General features: G+C 39.1%; 1 protein-coding gene across 1 annotated transcript in view; it reads right to left on the bottom strand.

Annotated features, from left to right (window-relative positions):
* The window catches only part of LOC126210346 (zinc finger FYVE domain-containing protein 1-like), a 104412-nt gene that overhangs the window by 58910 nt on the left and 20664 nt on the right, over window positions 1-24838 (bottom strand). The window contains exons 5-7 of the mRNA XM_049939561.1: window positions 14895-15061; window positions 1903-2040; window positions 1354-1471 (exon numbers count right to left, since the gene is read on the bottom strand). Of these exons, the coding sequence (XP_049795518.1) occupies window positions 1354-1471; window positions 1903-2040; window positions 14895-15061 (423 nt within the window). The remainder of the gene's footprint in view (window positions 1-1353; window positions 1472-1902; window positions 2041-14894; window positions 15062-24838) is intronic.

The raw sequence follows: 24838 nt of genomic DNA, 5'->3' as shown, positions 1-24838 counted from the left end.
TATAGGTGCTGACTTGTGCCTTTCAGGGAGTTGGTTTAAGGGAAACTTCCCGACAGGATTCTGACACAGTTGTTAGAGTGTGTTCCAGGTTTTGTTCTACATCCTCAAAACTTTCATAGCTGCTCCTGTACAGGAAGCAGGTCGTGTAACACATGTTATGTGGAATTGTTTGGAAGACATATAGCAGTTGGCACACCTACGAAAATCGTTAATGAATCAGGAGGGGTTGGCCACTAGTAAGTCTCTTAGATTCGTCTCTAACTGTACTTTAAGAGAAGCTAATTTTTTTAAAAAGTTGCCGGTAAGTTGAGATGTAAATGGTCATATAACTTTCAATGCATAAATGCATTTCTGGATGGTGAATCCATAGTTAGAAATCTCTGCCACAATTCATGAATACACAGTCCTGAGTTTCATCTGCCTTCGAGCTTGCAAGTGTACAGACATTCCACCTTGCTCAGCATTTGAACATTTAATTCAGCATGCTGCCGCCAACTATTTCTGCATGAGGCACAGTAACTGAAGCTGGGCCTTGTTGCCGATGTTCCTGACTGTCATGTGAAGTCCAAGTCTGTAATGAGACATTGTTGGATTGAATAGTGAACCATTGTGATGGTTCTCCTAATTTTATGTTTTGCTGGCACGTGAAATCAATAACAATAATACTTCAAAAGTACTGTCTTGTGCAGTGGTAATGTGTACTCAATCATGAATCATAATCAAGATGTGTGACGGTATATTGAGAATCTTCAATAAAATTAGCAGACTGAACTGTGCCTAGCACTGAAACATTTTAACAGTGTGTGTCCAGAAATTATAATGTTCATTTTGTTACTAGATCACAAAATATTAAGATCATACATGTTCAATAATGAACGATCAATAATTTGCAACAGCCCCTCATGTACGAGTGTCTAATGTAACAGTAATTTTTTTCGTTTAAGTGTTGTCAGAATACACTCAAATACATTTCTGAATTTATGGTGTGTTATTTGATACTTGCCCTGCTGCCTATGTAGTTAGCACCTTCTGCTATGACCTTCTGCTGTGCAGACAGCCTGCGATCCATTAAATGTTGACTGACTGTGTGTTGTGTTACGATCGGGCATTAAAGAACATATAACCTCCCAATTTTCAGTTTATAATGAACGATATATGGGTATACACAACACTTAATATTGTAACAGAGCAACACCCATATTGTTACACAGGCTTATACTACCTGCCAATGTGGGTTCCATCAGTTTTCCTCAGAAATGATGACTCAATGCCATCAAAACAATTTATCTACTCCTGCTATCTTTCTCCTCCCTCACAGAAACCTACACAGCAATACCTGAAAAGGCAACTCACCCCAGGCCACACGTGCCGTATCTCTGTGCGAACTGCCGCATCCTCCGGATTCTTGTTTCCATACCAGAACTGCCTGCTCCTGTAGATCTCTCCACAATTTGGGCATTCTATCACATACCTGTCAACACACAGCATCACCTGTCAGCTCTATGCATAACTATCAACAAAGTGCCTGACCTCTGAAATATACTTAACTAGATGCAGGCACAATTTATTTAATTTACTGGAAAAAATCAACTATTTTCATGATACATTGCTATTTACTGAATCTACCACAATAAAAGAATGAAATGTACTCAGAGAGTGACCTGAGATTGTACAAGATATTACATTATATATAGAGTGACAAAACAACACTAATACATTTTTTAAAAAATGCACCATGGTAGAAATGTTTAAACCATGTACCTGAGTACTCAGTCTCAACAGCTTCTGTTATATGAGTACTGTTGTATACAGCAATGGACTGGAGAGAGAGAGAGCGAGAGAGAGAGAGAGAGAGAGAGAGAGAGAGATTTGATACCAAGGCGATTAATGAAAGTGCCGTACCCAGACCATGCGTATTTTGCTAATCCAAACCACGATGTGTCCGATGTAGATGTGAGGCAGGGGGTCACAATAACTTCCATCCCATTGCCATAGCATATCTTGCAGATGTACTGGCAGTTCTCATACTGGTGCTGAAATCTGCAACACAGCCAAATAAAAGTTACACCATTTCCTCACTTTGCACATACATGTCATACTTTTTAATTTTCCATCGTCAACAACATTTTTACACACAAGAAAAAGAATGAAGGTATATTCACTGGAAATATTTCCTCATAGGAAGTAAGTTATGATGCATCAAACAAAAAATTCAACTGAGAAAGTTATTAAATTTACAGACACAAATACTGATCCATAGTTATCCTCAAATGGCACAATTCCTAGTACTGCTAAAAGATACATTAAAGAAGAAAATGTGAACTCTAGCATTTCAAACTAAATGTACCTTCTTTACTGAGGAAAGAGGAATTTGTCAGGGAAAGTTAGAAAGGAGAAGTGCGGGTAACAGGTCGCACAGACTCTAGGTTCAACAGGACGTACATGTACATGTTGCGAGGGTGAGAGAAGATAAAACATAAAGGAAAAGGTATCAAACAGGAGTTCAAAATGACTGGAAAGCACTGCTACAGCATCAGTTCAGAGATAAAAGTTTCAAAATGAGAAGTGAAAAGACATTAAAAGAGTGAGAGAAATAATAAATAGGAAGGTTAATGTAATAAATAGTACAAAGAAAGGGAGCTGATAGAAAAAAAGGCAAGATGAGGTGGAGAGCGAAAATGACAAATGACTAAGTTAACACCAAATTCCTGTTATATAGGTAAAGGCGTTGTTATGCTAGTTGTGGTTAAATCAGGGAGAATGGCAGAATGAGAGCACACGGGAATTTGTTCGACACACACTACCGGACAACTATTAGTGGACATTAATAAGGGGTACATTCTCCTCTGCCTTTCTGTTAACTCGAATTCTGCCAACGACACTTTGGACAAAGTGTCTGAATGTGTGTGGAAGAATGGCACTCTGTTCATCCCCAAGAGCTGAAGTGACAGGTGGTAGTGTGATTTGTATGCTGGGAAGCCCGTGTTGAAATTCATCTTAACAGTGTTCCATTGGGTTCGGGTCAAGTTCTCGGGCAGGCCAGTCCATTTCAGGAATGCTATTGTCCACAAGTAGCTGTCTCACAGATGCTGCTTTCTGACAGGGAGCACTGTCACGCTGACACAATCAATCAACAACTCCTAACTGTTTCTCTACTGCATGCAGTACACAGTGTTGAAAAAAGTATTGACATCCTTCTGCATTTACAGTTTTCTTAAGCACAATAAAAGGATAGCACCTTAACCATAAAAAAACAGTCCTGTACCATAAAACTGTCTCTTCTATACTTCACTACTGGGATTACATGTGACGGTATGCAACATTGTTCATACATCCCCAAACCCAAACCCTTCCATTGGGTTGCCACAGGGTATACTGTGAGTCACCACTCATTCCCAGTCAGCCACTGCCCAGTGACATCAATCTTCATATCTCCTCAAGCAGTGCTCAGCAAACTACAGAAACAAGTGGCTTATGAGGACCTGTTCAATTATTCTACTCGACGCCCTATGTGCAGTCTTCGTGCTAACTGGCCCGCCGGTACGACTCTGGAACTCACTAGTGATCCCGTCCACTGATTTCAGGTCATTTTAGGGTTCCATACCTTGATCAGTAAAAATGGAACCTTATAGAATCACTTTATTGTCCCCTTTTGTCTGTTTGGCTGTCTGTCTGTCTATCTGCCTGTCCAAAACCCTTTTTTTCAGGAACGAGTGCACGCATCGAGCTAAATTTTATGTCGCATATTAGTATATTTGGTTAAGTAAAAAACTGAAGCATCTCTGTCAATGCAGTCAAAATACACGGCCACTTATGTCACACATTTTGATATTCAAAAACTGAGTCATCAAAACATACACGTTACTTCTTGTCGACCGAGAATTGTTAATTTCATACGAAGCAACATTTCACATTGCAACCGAAGGAAAAAAATCTGAAAATTGTTAATTTGTATTTATATCATACGAAACAAATTATCACACTGTCTGTCTGTACATCTGTTTTCTCTCTGGAACGGGTAGACATATGAAGTTGAAATGTATGCCACGGGCTGAGGCCAACAGCCCTTTGGTGTTGTAAAAATATTACACTTCTAAATCAAAGCAATCAAATGGTACGACCATTTACATCATATATTTTGACGCTCACAAACTTGTTCATTAAAGGGTTAAATTTGGCAAGATGAAAGATTTCACAATACAAGTAATAGAAAAAAAAGGGGTGGGGGGACAGAAAATTGTAAAATTGTTATTATATCACATAAAAAATTTCTTTAATCATTTATTATCCGACTTTAAGCTTGAAATTTTTCTGCAAGTATTCGCATGGAGTGTAGCCATGCACGGAAGTGAAACATGGACGATAAATAGTTTAGACAGGAAGAGAGTAGAAACTTTCGGAATGTGGTGCTACAGAAGAATGCTGAAGATTATATGGGTAGATCATGTACACGGTGTATACGTGGACAAGGAAAAAAAATTCCCAGATTTTTCCCGGATTTCCTGGTTAAAAATACACTTTCTCCCGGGTGACAGTATATTTTCCCTTATCAATCCTTTGAATGGTTATGGTTTTATACACGGGCGTACAATTTCCCGGCACTTTAAAAAGCGAAACTCAGAGAAAAAGACACGTTTTGGAAATATCTTTGATGTGCAGCAACATGTACACCGCATATTTTCGTATTATGAAAGCATACATTGGAATTCCACCAAACACCGCATGTTACTTTCTGAATCATTGAAATCGAGATTTCGATGCGCTTTTGTAAGCCGTTCGTAGCTCATGACATGTGATCTCGCCAGCTGATGACAGCGGATATTCAGAGCCTAGGACACGTGATGTAGTCAGCCAACAGCAACATCACTGTTAAGTAGCATGAACACACAAACAGGGAAAGTTAATAGTTTAAATTAATATACATAGTGTTCCTACAAGAAAAGCAAAGCTTTCACATATAATATTGGTCTCAAGCTGCAAGAGAAGCTAAGCTTTCGCACATACTGTTGATTTTTTTTGCGCGTGTTACACTTTAACATACATCACACAAATGTGCCAGCAAAATTTTTAATAATGACATAAATGTCTGATTTCCAGGGTTCGAAATTCTTCTAAATGGCTTGTCATCAAAGAGTTGATTTTTAAATGAGAGTCAAATGCTCTGTGATTTAATAAATTCATGGTACATTTTTGCACATAGCTCAACTTCCGTGAAAGGATATTTACTTTGAAAGTAATGCTTTTCAAACCACCATTCGCAATATTTTCCCGCGACCTGTTAGAAATAGGTTCGTTTCAGCAGTTGCCAGAGAGCGCAGATAACAGGCGACACCACACTTGGGTAGCTACCATGACGTAGGTAGCCCGTATGTACGTACGTGTAAAACATTGAAAGATAATAAATTATGTCATAAAAGAAAGAAGGCATCAGAGGATACTGCAAGAGCATCGGAATTTCGTGAACCGTATTAAAATGTGCACATTTAAAGTGCATACTTAAAGGGCACATTCGTATGTCCAGATTCATATGAAGTAAACCTCGACCTGATATTAAGCTTTTCAGTGTGGTTTTTTGGATGTAAATTTCCTTGGTGCACCAATACTGTATTATATCATGTTTGGTTCTTTATTATGGCATAATGCCATACGTGCTAGAAAATGAAAATGTGCACTTGAAATGCAGCGAACAGTTGAAAGTAGCCAGTGCTGTGGAATTAAACATTTTGTTTCAAATATATTGACTGCCTCTGCGGAAAAGGTTAACAAAAGTCAAATTTCTTTAGCAAACAGACAAAAATAACTTCATTATTCCACAAGGCAATTAATGCTTGACTGTCAGAAAGGTGGAAATAAAATAAAATCTGAAACTAATGACATACTTCACCCTTCCGTAATTATGTGATGTGTTTTAATTCACTTGATAGCTCCCGGCCACAGATATCCGTTTTGTTTTCATTTGACGTGAGAGTAAACGAAGGGGAAACAGCAAAATCACAAAATGTAAACACGGGTCACGTGGAGACTACCCACTATAACTCCGACTGCTCTGCGCATCAGTCCTGAATCTACGATGTTTGCGAACTGGGTCAAAAAAAAAAAAAGAGGAATTTTCGAAATATGTTCATCTTGTAGTGCACATCTTTCTGAAGAGTCTGAAACATAAAACATACGTGTTCGAGGAAATATAAGACATGTTATTTGGTCTTAAGTATGCCAAAGTGCAGTGCCACGCCTCTTCATAAAGCATTTTTCTACCGCACGTCCAAAGTATATTCAGGAGAGTGGAAATTGAAATGTCCTGTGGTGCCTCTCCTACTCCCAGTTGGCCGGTTTGACAGCCTGCCCCTCTTTAAAAAAATCTCGCAATTAATAACAGATGGGATTATTTGGAATCGAGAGAACAAGAACTCTTCAGAAAACCTGAACTCTTTATTGCCTATTAGTTAATAACTTGCGGTTTTGTGTGACATAAAATTAAATATAGCATATACAAAACCAATACTGACAAGAGATAAGCAAGAAATTACACATTTCTTCAAACTTTAGCTCCTAGCATTTTTTACTCTCTGATCTTGCTACAGCTTTACATGGCGTGCTTTCCTTTCTGCGAAAGAATCTACTACCTGATCAAAGTTCGTCAAACGTTTTGCTGCATGAAAAATTGAAATGTCGTCATCTAATACTGAAAAAGCTGTTAATACAAATAATACCCTAGACTGGTGTGGTTTCTCGATCTGATTACGTCTCTTTTGTCACTGTCTGGTAGATAAAAACAAAATAGGCCTTTCTAATATGGCAGCAATTTTGTAACACACCAAATAAACGAGACTGTTTTGACACAAATGGCCATTTTTATAACATGACAGAATATAATCCAATAAGTACCAATATCAAATGCCTATTAGGCCTACTACAAGCAAAGAGCTTTGTTAGGAAATAGTTTCACATTTCATTCATACGCACCAGCTTCTCAAGCATGAGATCCAAAAGTAGTATTGCAAAATTTTTATATAAATTTGGGATCGTCTTATTCTTCCATAATTTGTGTGATGTCCCAGTTTCTTCTCCTTCCTCGTTCTAACAAACAATTTTGTCATCACCAATTCTGTAGCTACTGCTGCCACTGTTAAAATTTGTTCGCCGATTAACTTCACTAACCTTGCCAGAATCACAGGTTTAGTTGCCCCGCGATTATTTTCCGGTTAAGCATTATTACGTGTTAGAGCAACACGTTTTCCGCTTACTTCCAGAATAGAACTTACGCGGCTCCTAACCAGGGACTGTACTACTGGTCCTTACTAGTGTAGCGATTTGGCCAAAAATGTTCTGTCAAAATTTCATTTTCTTGGATACACCGAGAAGATAACACATAATCTTTCTCACCTGTTATTCCAGTCAGTTGTTTATATCCATTCTGATGGTCTGAATCTATGGATTTCCCTAGCAATTATAACAATGCTTATCATTCGCAAACCCAATCAACCACATAATCAGACAGCGATTGGCATTCATCTGATCGGCTTTACTCCCTCAGCTCGTATAGTCTTGTCCCCTTTTGTCTGCGCAAAGTTTATTTCTAGATGCGACGAGGATTCTCATGACAGAGACATCACGTCCACTATGTATGCATTCAAAAGTCAACTTATGATTCATTCAGAAATAACTTAAAATGTGTTCAAAAATGTTCAAAAACCAACAGGGAAGTGTTTCAAATTCATATGAATAATCGGTAGACAAACATGCGCTGGACGCTAGGTGCTTTGTGAAACAAGTTTTTTTCCTCAAGAATATGAATTTGGCGCCCCCTTTTCCCGGTAGCATCTATCTGCTTGCTGCAACTGCTTGCACAGCCAACAGCCACATTCCTGTTGCCAGAAGCGGGAGAATTCACTACTCAAACATGACTCAACTGCGCATGCGCATGAGCCCGCGTGTAACTGCTAAAACAAATCGACTGTAAACAGTTATGACTTCACGCTCGTTGGAGGCAATTTGTTGTTATGAAGCACTGCATAATCTTCCTAAAGCCTTTGACACAATTTCAATTGGCAGACATTTGCATGAGCACTGTGTGTCGTCGTTGCATATGGCGCATTTCCTTTGCAATTTAAGTTATTTTCATTTTTTCTCTCATTTATGTTTTATTGTTGAAGTATTATTCTGCAGTAACGGGATACAGTAATATCCTTTGTTAGAGTATCGGTTCTTACCAGTCAAAATTACAAAAATTTAACTGAAAACTAAGACAATGAAAAATTCCCAAAATTCTAAAAATATCCCGGGTTTTTCCCGGTTTTCTCCCGGATGAAAAATTTCCCGGGTTTTTCCCGCATCTCCCGGTTGTCCCAGGTCGTATACACCCTGCATGTAACTAATGAGGAGGCATTGAATGGAACTGGGGAGAAGAGGACTTTGTGGCACAACCTGACTAAAAGAAGGAATCGGTTGGTAGGACACATTCTGAGGCATCGAGAGATCACCAATTTAGTATTTGAGGGAAGTGTGGAAGGTAAAATTCATAGAGGGAGACCAAGAGATGAATACACTAAGCAGATTCAGAAGGATGTAGGCTGCAGTAGTTACTTGGAGATGAAGAGGCAGGGTAGCATATGCGTGTGTAGGATGTGGAAAATGTATATGTGTGTGTGTGTGTGTGTGTGTGTGTGTGTGTGTTTTGTCTAATTCAAAAGGCTTTTCAGGCGAAAGCTTACTTGTGTAGCAGTCTTTTTGTTGTGCCTGTCTGTGACTCAATATCTGTACTTCATGGTGACTAGCAATTTAAGGTTTTCACAATATTGTCATTATTCCATCCTGGATTTTCTACTGACAAAGAATATTCCTCGCATCTTTTCATACTGGCGGTGAACCTCTTGTAACACCTAACGGTCAATTCTGCGTTACATAGGAGTTTCTGGATTCTTCAGATCAGACACGGCATGTCTCATTTTACTAGCTTCCTTATATGGTACTGTGATCGATATGCAGTCTCTCCAAGGTCTACACAATCACCTAACATCACTACCTAAAAGCTTTGAAGCAAGAGACACACCTATAATATAGTGGATTCGTGCAGGTGAAGAAGATGGCGCACATTATTGTTGTAACAAGAAAGACCTAAAAGAAATGGAATTGTTATGGATAATAAGTGTAAAATGCAGGTAAAAAATGTTGTAAAAGGCATTTGGTGCTCTGTATGTGGCTTTTGGTTTCATGAGACGCGCTCTAAGGTGTCTATAAAATTTGAAACAAACAAGTTTGTGTGGTCATGTCAAGAGCTCATTACAAAAACATGCCAACGAGAAATTAAAACAGTTTTGAGGGACAATGACAAGTTAGTAAAAAGACTGCAAAATGAAGTCAACTCCTTAAAAATAAATACAATGAGTGAAATACAATGAGTGAAAAATGTACAAATTTAGAGAAGCAATTGCCTCTTAAGGATTGTTGTCATTTGAGCAATTCGGATGTACACAGTTACACACGGTGCCGACCTACAAATATTCCTCACTATATGTTGGGCGAAATAAAACCGAAAGTGCAAACGTATTGAGTGTCAGGAACAAATCTGCTGCTCTCGGGCTCAAAGAAAAATGCAGCGAAATGAACAATGATAAAAGTGCTTTCCCTCCACTAGAAGTGAACGACAGAATGAAAACGTGACAAATGAGCAATACCGTTACTGATACTACAAATATCTCTACGAAAAATGACCCAAAAACACATGCAAAAAGTGTAAATATATATAAACTATTCACTGGGAAGATAGCAACAAAAATCAATGTATATGGAGACAACCACATGAAAGGACTTCTTCAAGAACTTAGAAGCATTAGTAACACATTGGCAGTGACAAGTACGATTAGGCCAGGTGCTGATATGAAACAAGTGATGAGAAATATCATGAAAAATGATTATACTAAACAGGGTAAGGTAATGATTTGTGCTGGAGCAAATGACATTTCCAAAAATATAGCTGCAAACATATTTGAACAGCTCTTGAGACATCTATTACTTCTAATACAAATATCATACTCTTAAACTTTTGCTACAGACATGACCTGTAAACCCATAAACAACAAAATTCATAGAATGAATTAAAAACTTAAAAACACATGTAAGATGTTCACTAATGTTATATTAACAGATGTCCGCTCTCTTGATAGAGGCTGTTTTACCAGACATGGAGTTCACTTGAATAGTAAAGGAAAAAGCGTAGTATTATTGATGCATCTATTTTTTTTCTTTTAACAATAAGGCATTTGCACATCTGTATTTGATAATGAATATAGAACTTAAATAACAGTAAAAAGAAAAAAAGTGTCACTACAAGCGATAAACCAGCAACTACATTATTAGAAGACTTCTGTGCTACACACTCAGCTAATGGCTGCTATGTTTGTAAGCTAGAAATGTTTGTTTGGCACAATTGCTTGCAGGTGCCTGGTTGTGTGCATGTTGGCACTTGTTTTGGGACAGCCAGGTATACAGGAAGAAAGAGGAAGGAAAATGTGGTTGGAGTTTACCAACTCAAGGGCATTGATGGATAGCACTAGCCCTAACAGATAAGGAACACAAAGCATATCGGCTGAGGCTGTGTCAGAGGAATCTCAAGTGATTTAGTGGAAAACACAGAAACCCTGAAACGGAATGGTCAGACAGAGATTCTTGCGTCGAGGAAAGGTTAATTTGTTGATGCGAAGAGAAGCATAAGAAACAAACTTCTAGGAACTCGCAAAAATTGGAAAATGAATGAAAGGAAGGAAGGAAGGAAAATTGGGATGAACATCTCATCAATGATGAAATCATTAAAAGACAGAGCACAAGCTACAACTGGGGAAGGACACTGGCTGTGCCGTTTCAAGGGACTCTGCACAACATCCTTGACAGCAAGTGTTCTTCAGAGACAAGGGTATCATCACGAGTATCTAAATGACGTGTGATAGCACTATTCTTGTTCTCCACAGACATAAATGATCTGAAGGACAGGGTGAGCAGCAATGTGTGTTTGCTAATGACACTGTAGTAAACGACAAAGTATCATTGTTGGGTCACTGTAGGAGGATAAGGATGGCCTAGACAGTATTTCTACTTGGTGTGGTGAATGGCAGCTTGCTTTAAATTCAGAAAATTTTAAGTTTATGCAAATGAGTAGGACAAACAACCCTGTAAAGTTGAATACAATATTAGTGGTGTGCTACTTGACACAGTCACAAAATATCTAAGCATAATGCTGAAAAGTGATGTGACATGGAACAAGCACTTAAACGACTGTAGTAGGGAATGTGAATAATTGACTTCAGTTTACTGAGATAATTTTACAGAAGTGTGGTTGATCTGTAAAGGAGACCATGGATAGAAGACGAGTGAGGTGCATTCTTGAGTACTGGTCAAGCATTTGGGATCCCCATCAGGTTGGATTAAAGGGAGACATCTGGGCAATTCAGAGGTATGCTGCTAGGTTTGTTACAGGTAGGTTTGATCAACATATGATAATTACGGAGATGTTTCACGAACTCAAGCAGGAATCCCTGGAGGGGAAACGACGTACTTTTTGCAAAATACTATTGAGAAAATTTCTAGATGCGACATTTGCAGCTGACTGTAGCCAACATAGGTTTCGCTTAGTGACACTGTGAGGTCAAAATTAAAGAAATTAATGCATATAGAAACTCTTTTTTTTCACTTGCTCCGTTTGCAAGTGTAACATGAAAGGAAATGACTGGTAGGGGTACAAGGTACTCTCCGCACAGCACTATATGGTGGGTTGTGTAGCATGTATGTAGATGTAGATATAGAATCATGTTCTATTTGACTTAAAACAATTCCGGGTAATCACAGAAAATCTAACTAGTCATGTCCAGATGGGGATTTGAAATGGCATCCTGTCAAAAACGAGTCTAGCTTTTTACCACTGGACCACTTCGTTTGAAGGCAAAAATTAGAATACATAAATCAGTTCATCTAAGGTGCTGGGTATTGTGGGCACAAAGGGACAAGAAGAAGAAGGAGAAGAAGCGACAGGATACACAATAAGCACAGGCTGAGACAAGCATGAGCCACTTAAGCCCTTGGTTACAAGACTACTCTAATTACACAGATCAAGAAAAGTTTTGCATCACCTTGGTTCCACGAGTTCCAGAACCTGTACAGGAAACTGGAATAGAGATCAACATAAACATAATTTCCGCCCTTTTTGTTGCTCATGAAAACCACACATTGCATGTTGTACCACCGTACATCGAGACCTTCAGAGGTGGTGGTCCAGATTGCTGTACACACCGGTAGCTCTAATACCCAGTAGACCATCCTCTTGCATTGATGCACGCCAGTATTCATCATGGCGTACTATCCAAAAGTTCATCAAGGCACTGTTGGTCCAGATTGTCCCACTCCTCAAAGGCATCGGCGTAGATTCCACAGAGTGGTTGGTGGGTCACACTGTCCATAAACAGCCCTATTCAGTGCATCCCACGAATGTTCAGTAGAGTCCATGTCTGGAGAACATGCTGGCCACACTAGTCGGGCGATGCCGTTATCCTGAAGGAAGTCATTCACAAGATGTAAATGATGGGGGCGTGAATTGTCATCCATGAAGACGAATGCCTCGCTAATATGCTGCTGATATGGTTGCACTATCAGTCAGAGGAGGGCATTCACATATCATACAGCCGTTATGGCGCCTTCCATGACCACCAGCAGCATACGTCGGCCCCACATAATGCCACCCCAAAACAGCAGGGAACCTCCACCTTGGTGCATGCTCTGGACAGTGTGTCTAAGGTGTTCAGCCTGACCAGGTTGCCTACAAACACATCTCTGACAACTGTCAGGTTGAAGGCACATGTGACACTCATCGATGAAGAGTACATGATGCCAATCCTGAACGGTCCATTTGACATGTTGTTGGGCCCATCTGTACCACGCTGAACGGTGTCGTGGTTGCAAAGATGGACCTCACCATGGACGTCGTGAGTGAAGTGGCGCATCACACAGCCTATTGCACACAGTTTGAGCCATAACACAATGTCCTGTGGCTGCAGGAAAAGCATTATTCAACATGGTGGCATTGCTGTCAGGGTTCCTCTGAGCCAAAATCCGTAGGTAGCGGTCATCCACTGCAGTTGCAGCCCTCAGGTGGCCTGAGCGAGGCATGTCATCGACAGTTTCTGTCTCTCTGTATCTCCTCCATGTCCGAACAACATCGCTTTGGTTCACTCCGAGATGCCTGGACGCTTCCCTTATTGAGAGCCCTTCCTGGCATAAAGTAACAATGCGGGCGTGATTGAATTTGCGGTATTGACCGTGTAGGCAGGGTTGAAATACAGACATGAGCTGTGTACCTCCTTCCTGGTGCAATGACGAACTGATTGGCTGTCGGACCCCTTCCGTCTAATGGGCGCTGCTCATGCATGGTTGTTTACACCTTTGGGCAGGTTTAGTGACATCTCCGAACAGTCAAAGGGACTGTGTCTGTGATACAATATCCACAGTCAACGTCTATCTCCAGGAGTTCTGGGAACTGGGGTAATGCAAAACTTTTTTTGATGTGTGTATATTTAGCAATTGGGAATTGCATGTATGTCCTAATCTAACTTTTCCCCCATCTCTCTCTGTCCATCTCCTCCCCCCCCCCCCCCTTTCCCTTTCTTTACTAATCACCTCCTCCCCCCAATCTTTGTCATTCTCCTCCTACTCCCCCCCCCCCCCTTGCCTCTATTCATCTATTCCTCCCTCGCTCTCTGTCTACCTCCTCATCCCGCTCTCTCTTAACTTCGAGCCTTGTTTATTGGTGTTTTAAAGGAAACTTCGATTGGAAAATGAAATAACTTAAAATGAATGGGTAAATCTGATGTGTTCATTTGTATATGGAGTATGAAAGAGACATCTCCAATTGATGGGTCTGTGAGGAGAATTGCTTTAATGACAAGTGTACTGCGAAGTTTTAAACTGTAAATTGATAGGATTACAAAGTTTCAGATGATCCAGACTCCATAGTAGTAGTATTCTAATCACAAGCTGATAATCTAAAAATACAACTTTTCCTGTTTTCTGTTAAAACTGGCTGTGAGTAATAACGTGAACAGCAATCTGTTGTGTACACACAGTTTGTTTAAAATTGTATACAAGGACAAAGAATATATTTAAGATAAACAGTTTGTGTAATGGCTTAAATTCCCTGATATTTTAGTTAAAACAGACTGTGAGAAAGAAAATTAAGTCACCCAGTTTCATGGCACAATATTTTTCTCTTGCAGTAACCTGTATATTTTTGTTTGAAAAAAATATACAGCCCATGTCCGTCTGAATGTTTATTGCAGAGATGGCAACAAATTGAAGAAAATTGATCAAGAACTTTTTAACATTTTTGCTAAAAATATTTCTTTTTTATATTTTATGTATACATTTATATAATATATACATTAAAATTATGTAGCCTATGTCCACCCAATTGTTTTTTAGAGTACTGTGTAAAAATTTACTTCAAATTGGTCAAGAATTTTCAGATTTTTGCAAGAACATTTTGAACGTTTATTAGAGTATCATGTGAAAATTTGAAGTAAATGGGTGGAGAACTGAGATTTTTAGTGAAATGTTAAACTGTGACACAATATGTAACCTATGTCCGTCTGAATGTTTATTAGGGTATTTTTTTGAAAACCTGAAGGAAATCAGTCAACTACTGTCCGAGACTTTTGTTAAAAACCTTACCTCCTTATATAGTATATATGTATTTATATACCACGTATATTAAAAAGTGTATCCTATGTCCGTATAAACGTTTATTAGAGTATCATGTAATCACTTTTAGTAAATTGGTTAAGAACTTTTTGAGATTTTTGTTAACAACGTTAAACTACGACTTGTCTTTATATAGTAGTATAGATTTTATGCACCTGCAGCGGCCAGATGACATGTGGGGCCGGCCCTCTTTGGAATGCCCCATGCCGGCCTCACAGCGCCGCTCACAGGACAGGCAACGGGCTGGGCAGCTGAAGTACTGGTCAGGAAACAGCGTGCGTGGCTGCACCTCCATCTCTCCACTGAACTTCTCGTTCAGTACCTGTCACACAGAAGCAGCAGTAGCATCCAACTGACGTCGCAGCATAGGACACACACACACACACACACACACACACACACACACACACACACACACAAAGTTAAATTATCACCTCTCCCAGAGCCACAAAATAATGTTGCTACCTGTCTCCACTTTATCAACAGGCTGTGGCATGACTGTAGACATGTACTGACAAACAACGCTTTATTTTCTTGACCTGACAACTAAAACTTTATGACTAGCCCTTGCAGTGCATGCTAAAGTTCTGTTCCTGGAAATGACTATATAGAAAAACAAGGCAGTTAGCCAAAATAGTGCTCCATCCCGCAATATACACTAAGCTGAGTGATTAAGATAATGGAACAGTGATATGCACATTTACAGATATGTCGTAGTACCGTGTACACAAGGTATAAAAGGGCAGTGTATTGGCGGAGCTGTCATTTGTACTCTTGTGATTCATAAGGAAAGATTTCCAATATGATTACGGCCACACATGTGCAATTACCAGATGTGGAATGGTAACTGGAGCTACACACATTGGACATTTTATTTCGGAAATCGCTAGAGAATTTAATATTTCGAGATCCACAGTGTCGAGTGTGCTGAGAATACCAGACTTTAGGCATTACCTCTCAACATGGACAACACAGTGGCTGAGGGCCTTAACTTAATGACAGGGTAGTGGCATTTGCGTAGTGTTGTCTGAGCTAACATACAAGGAACACTGCATGAAATAACTGCACAAATGAATGTGAGATGTATGACGAATGTATCTGTTAGAAAGTGCAGCGAAATCTGGCATTACCGGGCTACAGCACGAGACGACTAACACAAGTGCCTTTGCTAACAGCACGATATCACCTGCAGCACTTCTCCCGGGCTCGTGATTGTAGTGGTTGGACCCCAAACAACTAGAAAACTGTGGCCTGGTCAGATGAGTCTCAGCTTCAGTTGGTAAGAGCTGACGGTAGTGTTTGAGTGCGGTGCAGACCTTACAAAGCCGTGGACCTGAGTTTTCAACAAGGCACAGTGCAAACTGGTGGTGGCTCCACAATGGTGTGGGCTGTGTTTACGAGGAATGGACCGGGTCCTATGATCCAACTGAGACCATTTGCAGCTATCGTGGACATCATATTCCCTAACGACAACTCAATTTTTATGGATGACAATGTGCCATGTTACGGGGTCATGACTGTTCACAACTGGTTTGAAGAACATACTGCACAATTCAAGAAAACGATTTGGCTACCCAGATCGCCCAATATGAACCACACTGAACATTTATGGGACATAACTGAGAGGTCAGTTCATGCTCAAAATCCTGCACCAGCAATGCTTTCATAGTTATGTACAGTTATAGAGGCAGCACGGCTTAATATTTCTGTAGGGGACTTACAACGGCTTTGAGCTGCTGCACTACTCCGGATGACGTCACCTCAGTGTATTAGTTTCCAGCTGTTTTAAGCCAGATCATTGTACTGTAACTCTTGTAATACATCACACCTCCCCCTAGATTAACTTGCTGTGTTTCAGTTTGTGGTTTGATGTCATTATCAACTAGGCACTCACTTGAGAAATTTTATGTTTGCCACCATACCACTTTCAGCTGTCTTGAATTAAATGAAAGAGTGAGCTGCAAATGGTACTTGTCTTCTCCAGGTACTTGTGAAGCTGAGCAGATGAAACGAGATCTGTTCATGTTTTTGTAACAAATGTGCCAAAATAAACGATGAGCCTCGAAACACACTGGCATGGACTACATTATTCATTAACCAATTTAATAATTTTGTATCTATTTTTAAGTAGGAGACAAAAGAGAGAATCCTGACACAAAGAAAAAGTTATGTTACACGTGGCAGTGATGACAGGACTGAACTCTGATCTCTGGTGTCAGTACTTGATACAGAATTAATTTGAAGTAATAATTAACTATAATTTATGTGGAAACTAATTTATGCATATTTAGTTTTCATACACACAGACTATTAAATAAAATTTTTGTCTAAATGGTTAGCCATTCTCTTGGAACCTACCAAGCTGCAGCTTCAAGTTATTAAGTTCAACGCATAGTCACTTTTGACAAGCAAGAAGAAGACAACACACATTGGTGACTACAATTGCTTACTGCAAAACTGTTATTCCATTTTTGAAGACAGAAAATTTGTTACTTACGACACCTACATCAGTTCTCTGCAAGACATGGTACAGTGTGTGGTGGTGGCTACATATTCTACCAGAATCACTTCCCTGTCTTCCTACTCTGTATTGCTTGCAGATGGCATGCAGGCAGAATACTGTCAACATCCTTCCATATGAACTGGAATTTCTATATTTTTATTTTCAACAGCACTTATAATGTGAGATATATGTCATACGAGATAATATACAGGGCGTTTGGAAACTCCTGTTCCAAACTTCTAGGACTTGTAGAGGAGAGTGAGTACATAATATTTTGAATAGGAACCAACATCCGGAAATGCACCGTTTTTGTTCTATGGTGATTTCTCAATTCAGATGTGTAGCTCCTACACCTCCGCTGAGGGAAAGAGAAATGTCTTGTCCTGGTGTGCAGTAGGGTTGACAGCATGGTTCTTGGAAGCTGTGCCACTGAATGTCCATCAGGAAATGTAGTTTCAGCACGATGGTGCACCACCTCACTTCTTACATGGGGTTCGGAGACATTGCAGCAGATGATATAGTGAAAGATGTATAGGCTGAGATGGTCCAACCATGTGATCACCAGGTTAGCTCCTATGGACCACTTATTGTGGGGGGTCATATGTAAAGTTTAATTTATGAGACTCCTGTAGAGACAGAGGAAGATCTGCTGGCATGAGTTCTGGTGACTGCACTAGAAATTGAAGAGATGCCAGGTGGGATGGAGAATGTGTTCCAGGACATGCTTCATTGGTATAATGTCTGTAGCAACTCTGGTGGTCGCCACATTGAACCACTGTTATAATGCATCAGTATCAAAGGGTACGTAAAGTATGCTGGGTTCTTTTTTGTTTTGGAGTAATGTAAATAAGCAATGCTAAAGTGTTACTACAAACAAATGTGCTTAAGTGATAAATAGAAATGTCATTATGTTTCCTTTCGAACTGTTACCTAATAACTGGACTGTCATGCCAAATTCACTTTCTCAAGCAAAAATGGATAAGTTAAACATCTGAATTGAAACTATATCTAAAAACAAAGATGATGTGACTTACCAAACAAAAGCGCTGGCAGGTCGATAGACACACAAACAAACACAAACATACACACAAAATTCAAGTTTTCGCAACTGACAGTTGCTTCATCAGGAAAGAGGGAAGGAGAGGGAAAGACGAACGGATGTCGGTTTTAAGGGAGAGGGTAAGGAGTCATTCCATCCCGAGAGCGGAAAGACTTACCTTAGGGGGAAAAAAGGACAGGTATACACTTGCGCACACACACACATATCCATCCGCACATACACAGACACAAGCAGACGTTTGTTTGTGTGTCTATCGACCTGCCAGCACTTTTGTTTGGTAAGTCACATAATCTTTGTTTTTAGATATATTTTTCCCACGTGGAATGTTTCCCTCTATTATATTCATATCATTGAATTGAAACTATTGTAGAACAGAAATGGTACACTTCCAGACATGGGTTCCGAATGCCCCACAGAAGAAGTAGTATGTTCTCCATTTGTTTTTGGACACAGTTTCTTGGAATTTTTAAATAAGGTTCTCTATGGTGCAAAATATCTTTCCAAGGCTTTATCACTGTTGACTAAATGAACCCACGTAGAAGTGTGCATATCTTCTTTGAAAGTGTTTTTTTTTCCTTCTCTCCCCCCCCCCCCCCCCTCATTCGTGAGTGAATTGCTCATCCTTGGGAGTCTTCCAATAAATCGAAGTCTGGCATCTGTTACCCCCACGTCCAGTGACAGTTACATGGCCATTTTGCTTTAAATCTCTGTAGACAGTTACTCCTAATTATTTAATGATTACAGCAACTGGCTGTCAATTATATAGCAAAACAATATTGGACCTTTTTACCTATTATGTACATTACATTAAGTTATACCAAGTCTCACCTGTCAATCTTTGCATCAAGTGTTGATCATCTGCAAGCCCCATAGGGTTATACATGTTACGTACGAAAGATCACCACTAGCAAAACGCTCGACTGATTTGGAAATTTAGATGGTATTTTTATATGAAAATCTCAATGAAAAATGTGCCTACACTCTGACAGTTCCACTGTCACACATTTTCATAACAACAACCAGTTCCACATTGAATATTGATATTTTGAGAGAAAAAATACAATTGAAAGTGATATTTCAGTGTATTATATGCGGCGATTATATCTTTGGTGTGCTGCAAAGATTGAATTGATGTCAGTTCGTAGTACTTTGGTGAGCTGCTAACATTCAAATGATTTCAGTTTGTGGCTTATTTCTTTGGAAAAAATGCCACCAGTGAGGCACTGAAATATTGGTTGGTGTACGCACCGTACAGGCTACCTACACGATTGTCGAGCCAATGGGCCTGTCAGAGAGCGTAGACATCATTTAGGGGCAAACTGAATAAGAATTTCTCATTATGTTCTTCTATAAAGCCAGAACAATGAATTCTGATTTATTTCATTTCAATAAGTTCATGATTTTACTGAAATTGTTCTGTTTCAGTTCACACAAATTCAAGTAAAGATTCAGCTGGATGAATTCCTTCTCAACCAACTGACTAAACCACTGGAGATATAGACACACATTATACAATAAACATTTTCCATTAAACTGGCTGTGGGAAAGAATATATTAAGCTGTGTTAAGAAAATGCATGGTTTTCTTTTCCTTTTTAAAGAAAACAGAAAAGTTGTTGTTATGGCTAACTTTATGATCCCACCTGTTCGCAGACTCAAACCAAGCTAAATACTGTCATTAAGTCACTATTCTCACAGATATAGCAGCTGGTAAGGTCTCCCTCATACCACGTATACTAATTTTGGCAACCGATTTACCCATTCACTGCGATTTGCATTCCCAATCAAGGTTGCATTTGCAATAATAATAAATAATGTCAGAGAGTGAGGGGAGGAGGAGATGGATGTAAAGAAGAGAGAGGAGGATATGTACAAAGAGATGAGGGAAGAGGTGATGGATAAGGAAAGTGTGTGATAAGAGACTTACAGGGAGCAAAGGGAAGGTGATGAACAGAGATGGAGGTAGGAGGTGGAGGGTGGGGGAGGAGGGGGAGGACAAAGGGAGGGGGAGAGGGAAAGTGGGGGAGGGGGAAGAGGAGGAGATTAGGACATTCACTAGTTAGTTCACTAGTAATCCTAACATACATAGGTTGGAAACCAATGGTTTTCGTGACATGACGTGTTATGTTACATCAACACCTTATAACAGAGTCCCTGATGATCCAACCTGCAGATATGCACTTGAGGACAAACACATTACAACAAGTGTTCCTCATGGCCACTGTTCTCATGTGAAGACAGGCTACAGCATGACTCCTCATCAGTGCCCGTGCATGTTCCAAAATCCCAGGTGTGCCCCAAATGCATCAATAATCACCCACAATGCATTCCCAAAGCATTGACACTATTGACAGGGCTGGAATACACCAAAGCTTTTAAACATCCCCATACAAAAAAATCCAACAGGTTCAAGTTGGAGGATCTAGGACGTCACAGTACTGGTGAGCCGCAACTGGTAACACCAGAAACATGAAAAGTATGCTAGTACACCATCACACATGTACCACATATTCATCCTTCCACCACACAGAAAATCACCCAAATACTCTATTAGCTTATGGTGCAGGAAATGAAGGTACACATGGACAGTACGTTGCCATGGTACGAAATGTGGCAGTATCACGGAAACCATTCATTTGCAGACCTATGGTTATTAGGATTATTCACTTGTTCCATTGTCCTTTACTCAGCTCTTTCATTTGTACATGGGATAGTCAAACACATTGTATATTGTTCATAGTAACAGTGAAGCTACACGACCTTGAAGCACAGAGGATGTGACATTCGTAAATATTCTGATGAAGTCTCGAATCCAATAGTGAATCTGTTCAAATATTCTGTAAGCAAGTATTTTGTTTAGTGCGGAACTGTACTGAAGATTTTCTGAAAGTCTCGAAATGTGGCATCAACATGTAGCTACCTACTGTTGTAAGGATCTTGAAAACCAGTGAATGAGCGAGACTGTACCTTCCAGTGCAAGACAGAAAAACACACACACAGTAAACAGTTATGTGATTTTGTGAATTCAATTGAAGAAATCTTACCATGGCTATAGATAATCAATTACATTTTTGCTTCTGTGAATGTATTTCTTTTGAGTAAAACTTGTCTCTAACTTACTGTCCCATACAGCTCATTACTGGAAGAACCTGGAATCCAAATCTCAGCCATAAGGCTGTTATTGCTATCAAATCATTTCCTGTACCCTGGGTTTCAAGAAGGATTTTTGTGTGTTGTGCATGTATCCAGATGAAGGACCTGTTGCTGCAGAGTGAGGAGTGTGGTTTAATTTTATCTCACAGCTCTCTAACACCTTCAGCAATTTGTTGTTGTACCTGAATGATAAAGATAGGGCTCCTACAGCCAATGATTTTGAGTTGGAATGTCATCAATTTCAATACATATAATTTTTAATGTTTTCCAGAATAATACTAAACACAAACTGATTTTGGCACTAGAAATTATCTTACTTTCAGTTTCCCATCATTCACGTTGCAGAAAGATATGGCACAATACCAAGTTTGATGGAACAGTAAGTTACAATGAAGCAGTTACAACAGTTAATGTGTAGACACTCATCATTTGTCAGAATGAAAACCAATGGAAGTATTTACATTAATTTATGAACTGCTTGGAATGATTCCATATTTTGGCGATATGTGTTTCTGAATGTTTAATCTTATGTGTGAAGATTAAATGAATCCATTTTTTCTGCATTGCTGTTTTTATTCAAGAAAAAATTATTGATTGCCAAATTTTGAATGGTTTCTCATTTACATATACACACACATGAAAGAACAAAAATAGGGAAGGTGGAAAATTTGCATGTTGTAAAAATTAATTAGTCAATCATTGTTTTTATACTCTGTTATTTCCACAGGACAATGCAATTTTTGAAGACTATACAGGACTCAGCTTCCATATTTCATTTCTTTTGTTCTTTTACCTACACACAATTGAAAATGACAAAGTCTAGGATGTAAAAGACAGTGAGCTCAGTTACAGAAGTTTGTTATGCCTAGTTCCTCAACGTTATGCTGATCACCGTTCAATTAGCTGTGCTGTCCAGGATTCTGTGTGAACTTACTTATCTTAAATTTTGTTTGAATAAATGTTTGTCGGTGATACGCAACACGCTACCTTCAAATATGACCAGGTACTACAAGGCTCCATTCCTGCAGAGCTTTAGTTATTCCTCTTAAATGGGCAGCTGTATACATCACTAAAGCACAGGATACACAATCTGCACAAGTTACCTTTTCATGGTTATAGTGAAGTTCCTTTATAAATATCAAAATAGTGCCAATTGGTATGTCCTGATACCTACATAAGGCATATAATCGTGTTGATCACAGTATTCTCACAGCTAAACTAAAATTTTACGAGCTTTATGAGAAAGTACTGACTAACATTGGGAAACAAAGAAATTATCGGCACAATCTGACAAGAAGAAGGGATTAGTTGGTACAACACATTCTGACACGTCAATGGATCACCAATTTACTACTGGAAGAGAAAAAGAGAGAGAGAGAGAGAGAGAGAGAGAGAGAGAGAGAGAGAGAGAGAGAGAGGGGGGGGGGGGGGGACAGATTTGTACAGTAAGCAGATTCAGAAGGATGAAGGATGTAAGTTGCAGCAGTTACTCGGATATGATGAGGCTTGCGCAGGATAGAGCAGCTTGGAGTGCTGCATCAAACCAATCTTTGGACGGAAGACAACAACAACGTGAAACTAATGGTATAACCAACTGACGGATAATGTCATATGTAAGCAAAAGAATGCAGAAAGCCGCATTTAGACATTCAACCAATGTAGCCCAGGGACATTATTTTGACTGGGGAGAAATCACATATCAGGTTCCCCTAGGTTCAAACAAGGGCCCACTATTGTTCCTCATATGTGTAGATGATCTTTTGTCTAATATGCAACAAGCAGAATTAGTTCTTTTTGCAGATGACACAAGAATTGTAATCAATCCAAGCATACATACAGAAACAGAAGAAATGGTAAACAGTGTTCTTCAAAATATCATTGACTGGTTTTCAGTAAATGGTCTCAACGTCAATTTTAAAAAGACACAACGTATTCAATTCTGCACATACAGGGGTAGAATAGCAGTGATAAGTATAACACATGGTGGGGAAATAATAAATAGAGTGGAAACTTCAAAAGTCTTAGGTGTCCATAGTGATGAGAATTTAAAATGGAAAAAGAACATTTTAGATCTTTTAGTAGTTCAGTCACATTCGTGCTTAGAATCACTGCAAATCTTGGGGGCAGACAGATCAGTAGCTCAACATTCGCATATTTTCATTCAATGTTATCATATGAAACTGAAGTTTGTTGTAAATAATCCACTGCAGTTCAAAAGGAACAATGATGTACATAATTACAGTACCAGAAAGAAAAATGACATTCGTTACTCCACATTAAGTTTGTCTTTAGCTCAAAAAAGAGTGTGCACAATGCTGTGATAAATATTTGATAACTTACTCAGTGATATAAGAATGTCTGACAGACAGCACAGTAAAACTTGAAAACCAACTGAAAAAGTTGCTCCTTGACAACTCCTACTATTCTGTAGAACAACTTATATTATTGCAATGTGAAAAAGGTGGTGGGTAAGAATTACTAATTCCCATCTACAAAAAAAGCACACAATGCTGACAAATATTCAGCGTGCAGCCACATTTGCAAATTAATGTGCAATGTAAATATAAAATGACTCTTTGTACAACATTACAATTTATAGTGCAAGGGATTCATGGAACTTGAAACTAACTAAATATTGCAAAAATGTTACCAATTGTCCTGGAGAGGAAAGGCAGAAAATTCTGTACATCTTTAACTCCAAGACTAAATGAAAAACATACATTTACCTTTCTTTAAATAAACAAGACATTGAGATACTGTGTTGTGCATTCCTGTTGGCGCAGTGGGAGACAATGTTCATGAAAAATAAGCTTTTATCATGTAGTACGTAATAACTGTTGTTATTCAACCTCGATTAGTACTCAGCTAACATCTAAGTATGTTGGAGTGGATGAAATGCAGTGGAGTGGTACAATTAGAGGAGACTAAAATTTCTGGAAAGTAATGGTTTCTGTATTAAAACAAATTCAAAAGGTTTCTGTATTAAAACATATCCAAAAGGTGAACTTAAGCCTTCAATTTTCATTTGCGTGCCTACAACCTGCTCAGAGCTTTCTCTATGTTCCTTTTCTATATCACAATTTGTTGTTTTCTCCCCTAACCATTTAAAAAAATGATTAGTAGTTATCAAAGTAATCTACAGAGAACATCTGGAAAAGCTGCATTCCTACAATAATGTATTTTGTTATTAATTACAGAGCCATGCAGGACCTCCCTCACATTCAGTCTACAGAATACAATGTTTGAATTAACAAAATAACTAAACTGATGTACATGCAAGATACTACTGGCAGTGTGCAATGCAAAATCAACATTCAGTACTTTAACAACACACAATAGGCACTCACCCAATCAAAGATTAAAAGTTACCAGGAAAAGAGCCAC

Source organism: Schistocerca nitens, chromosome 10 (genome assembly GCF_023898315.1).
Source record: "Schistocerca nitens isolate TAMUIC-IGC-003100 chromosome 10, iqSchNite1.1, whole genome shotgun sequence".
Taxonomy (NCBI): Eukaryota; Metazoa; Arthropoda; class Insecta; order Orthoptera; family Acrididae; genus Schistocerca; species Schistocerca nitens.
This window is presented reverse-complemented; position numbering and strand designations above follow the sequence as displayed.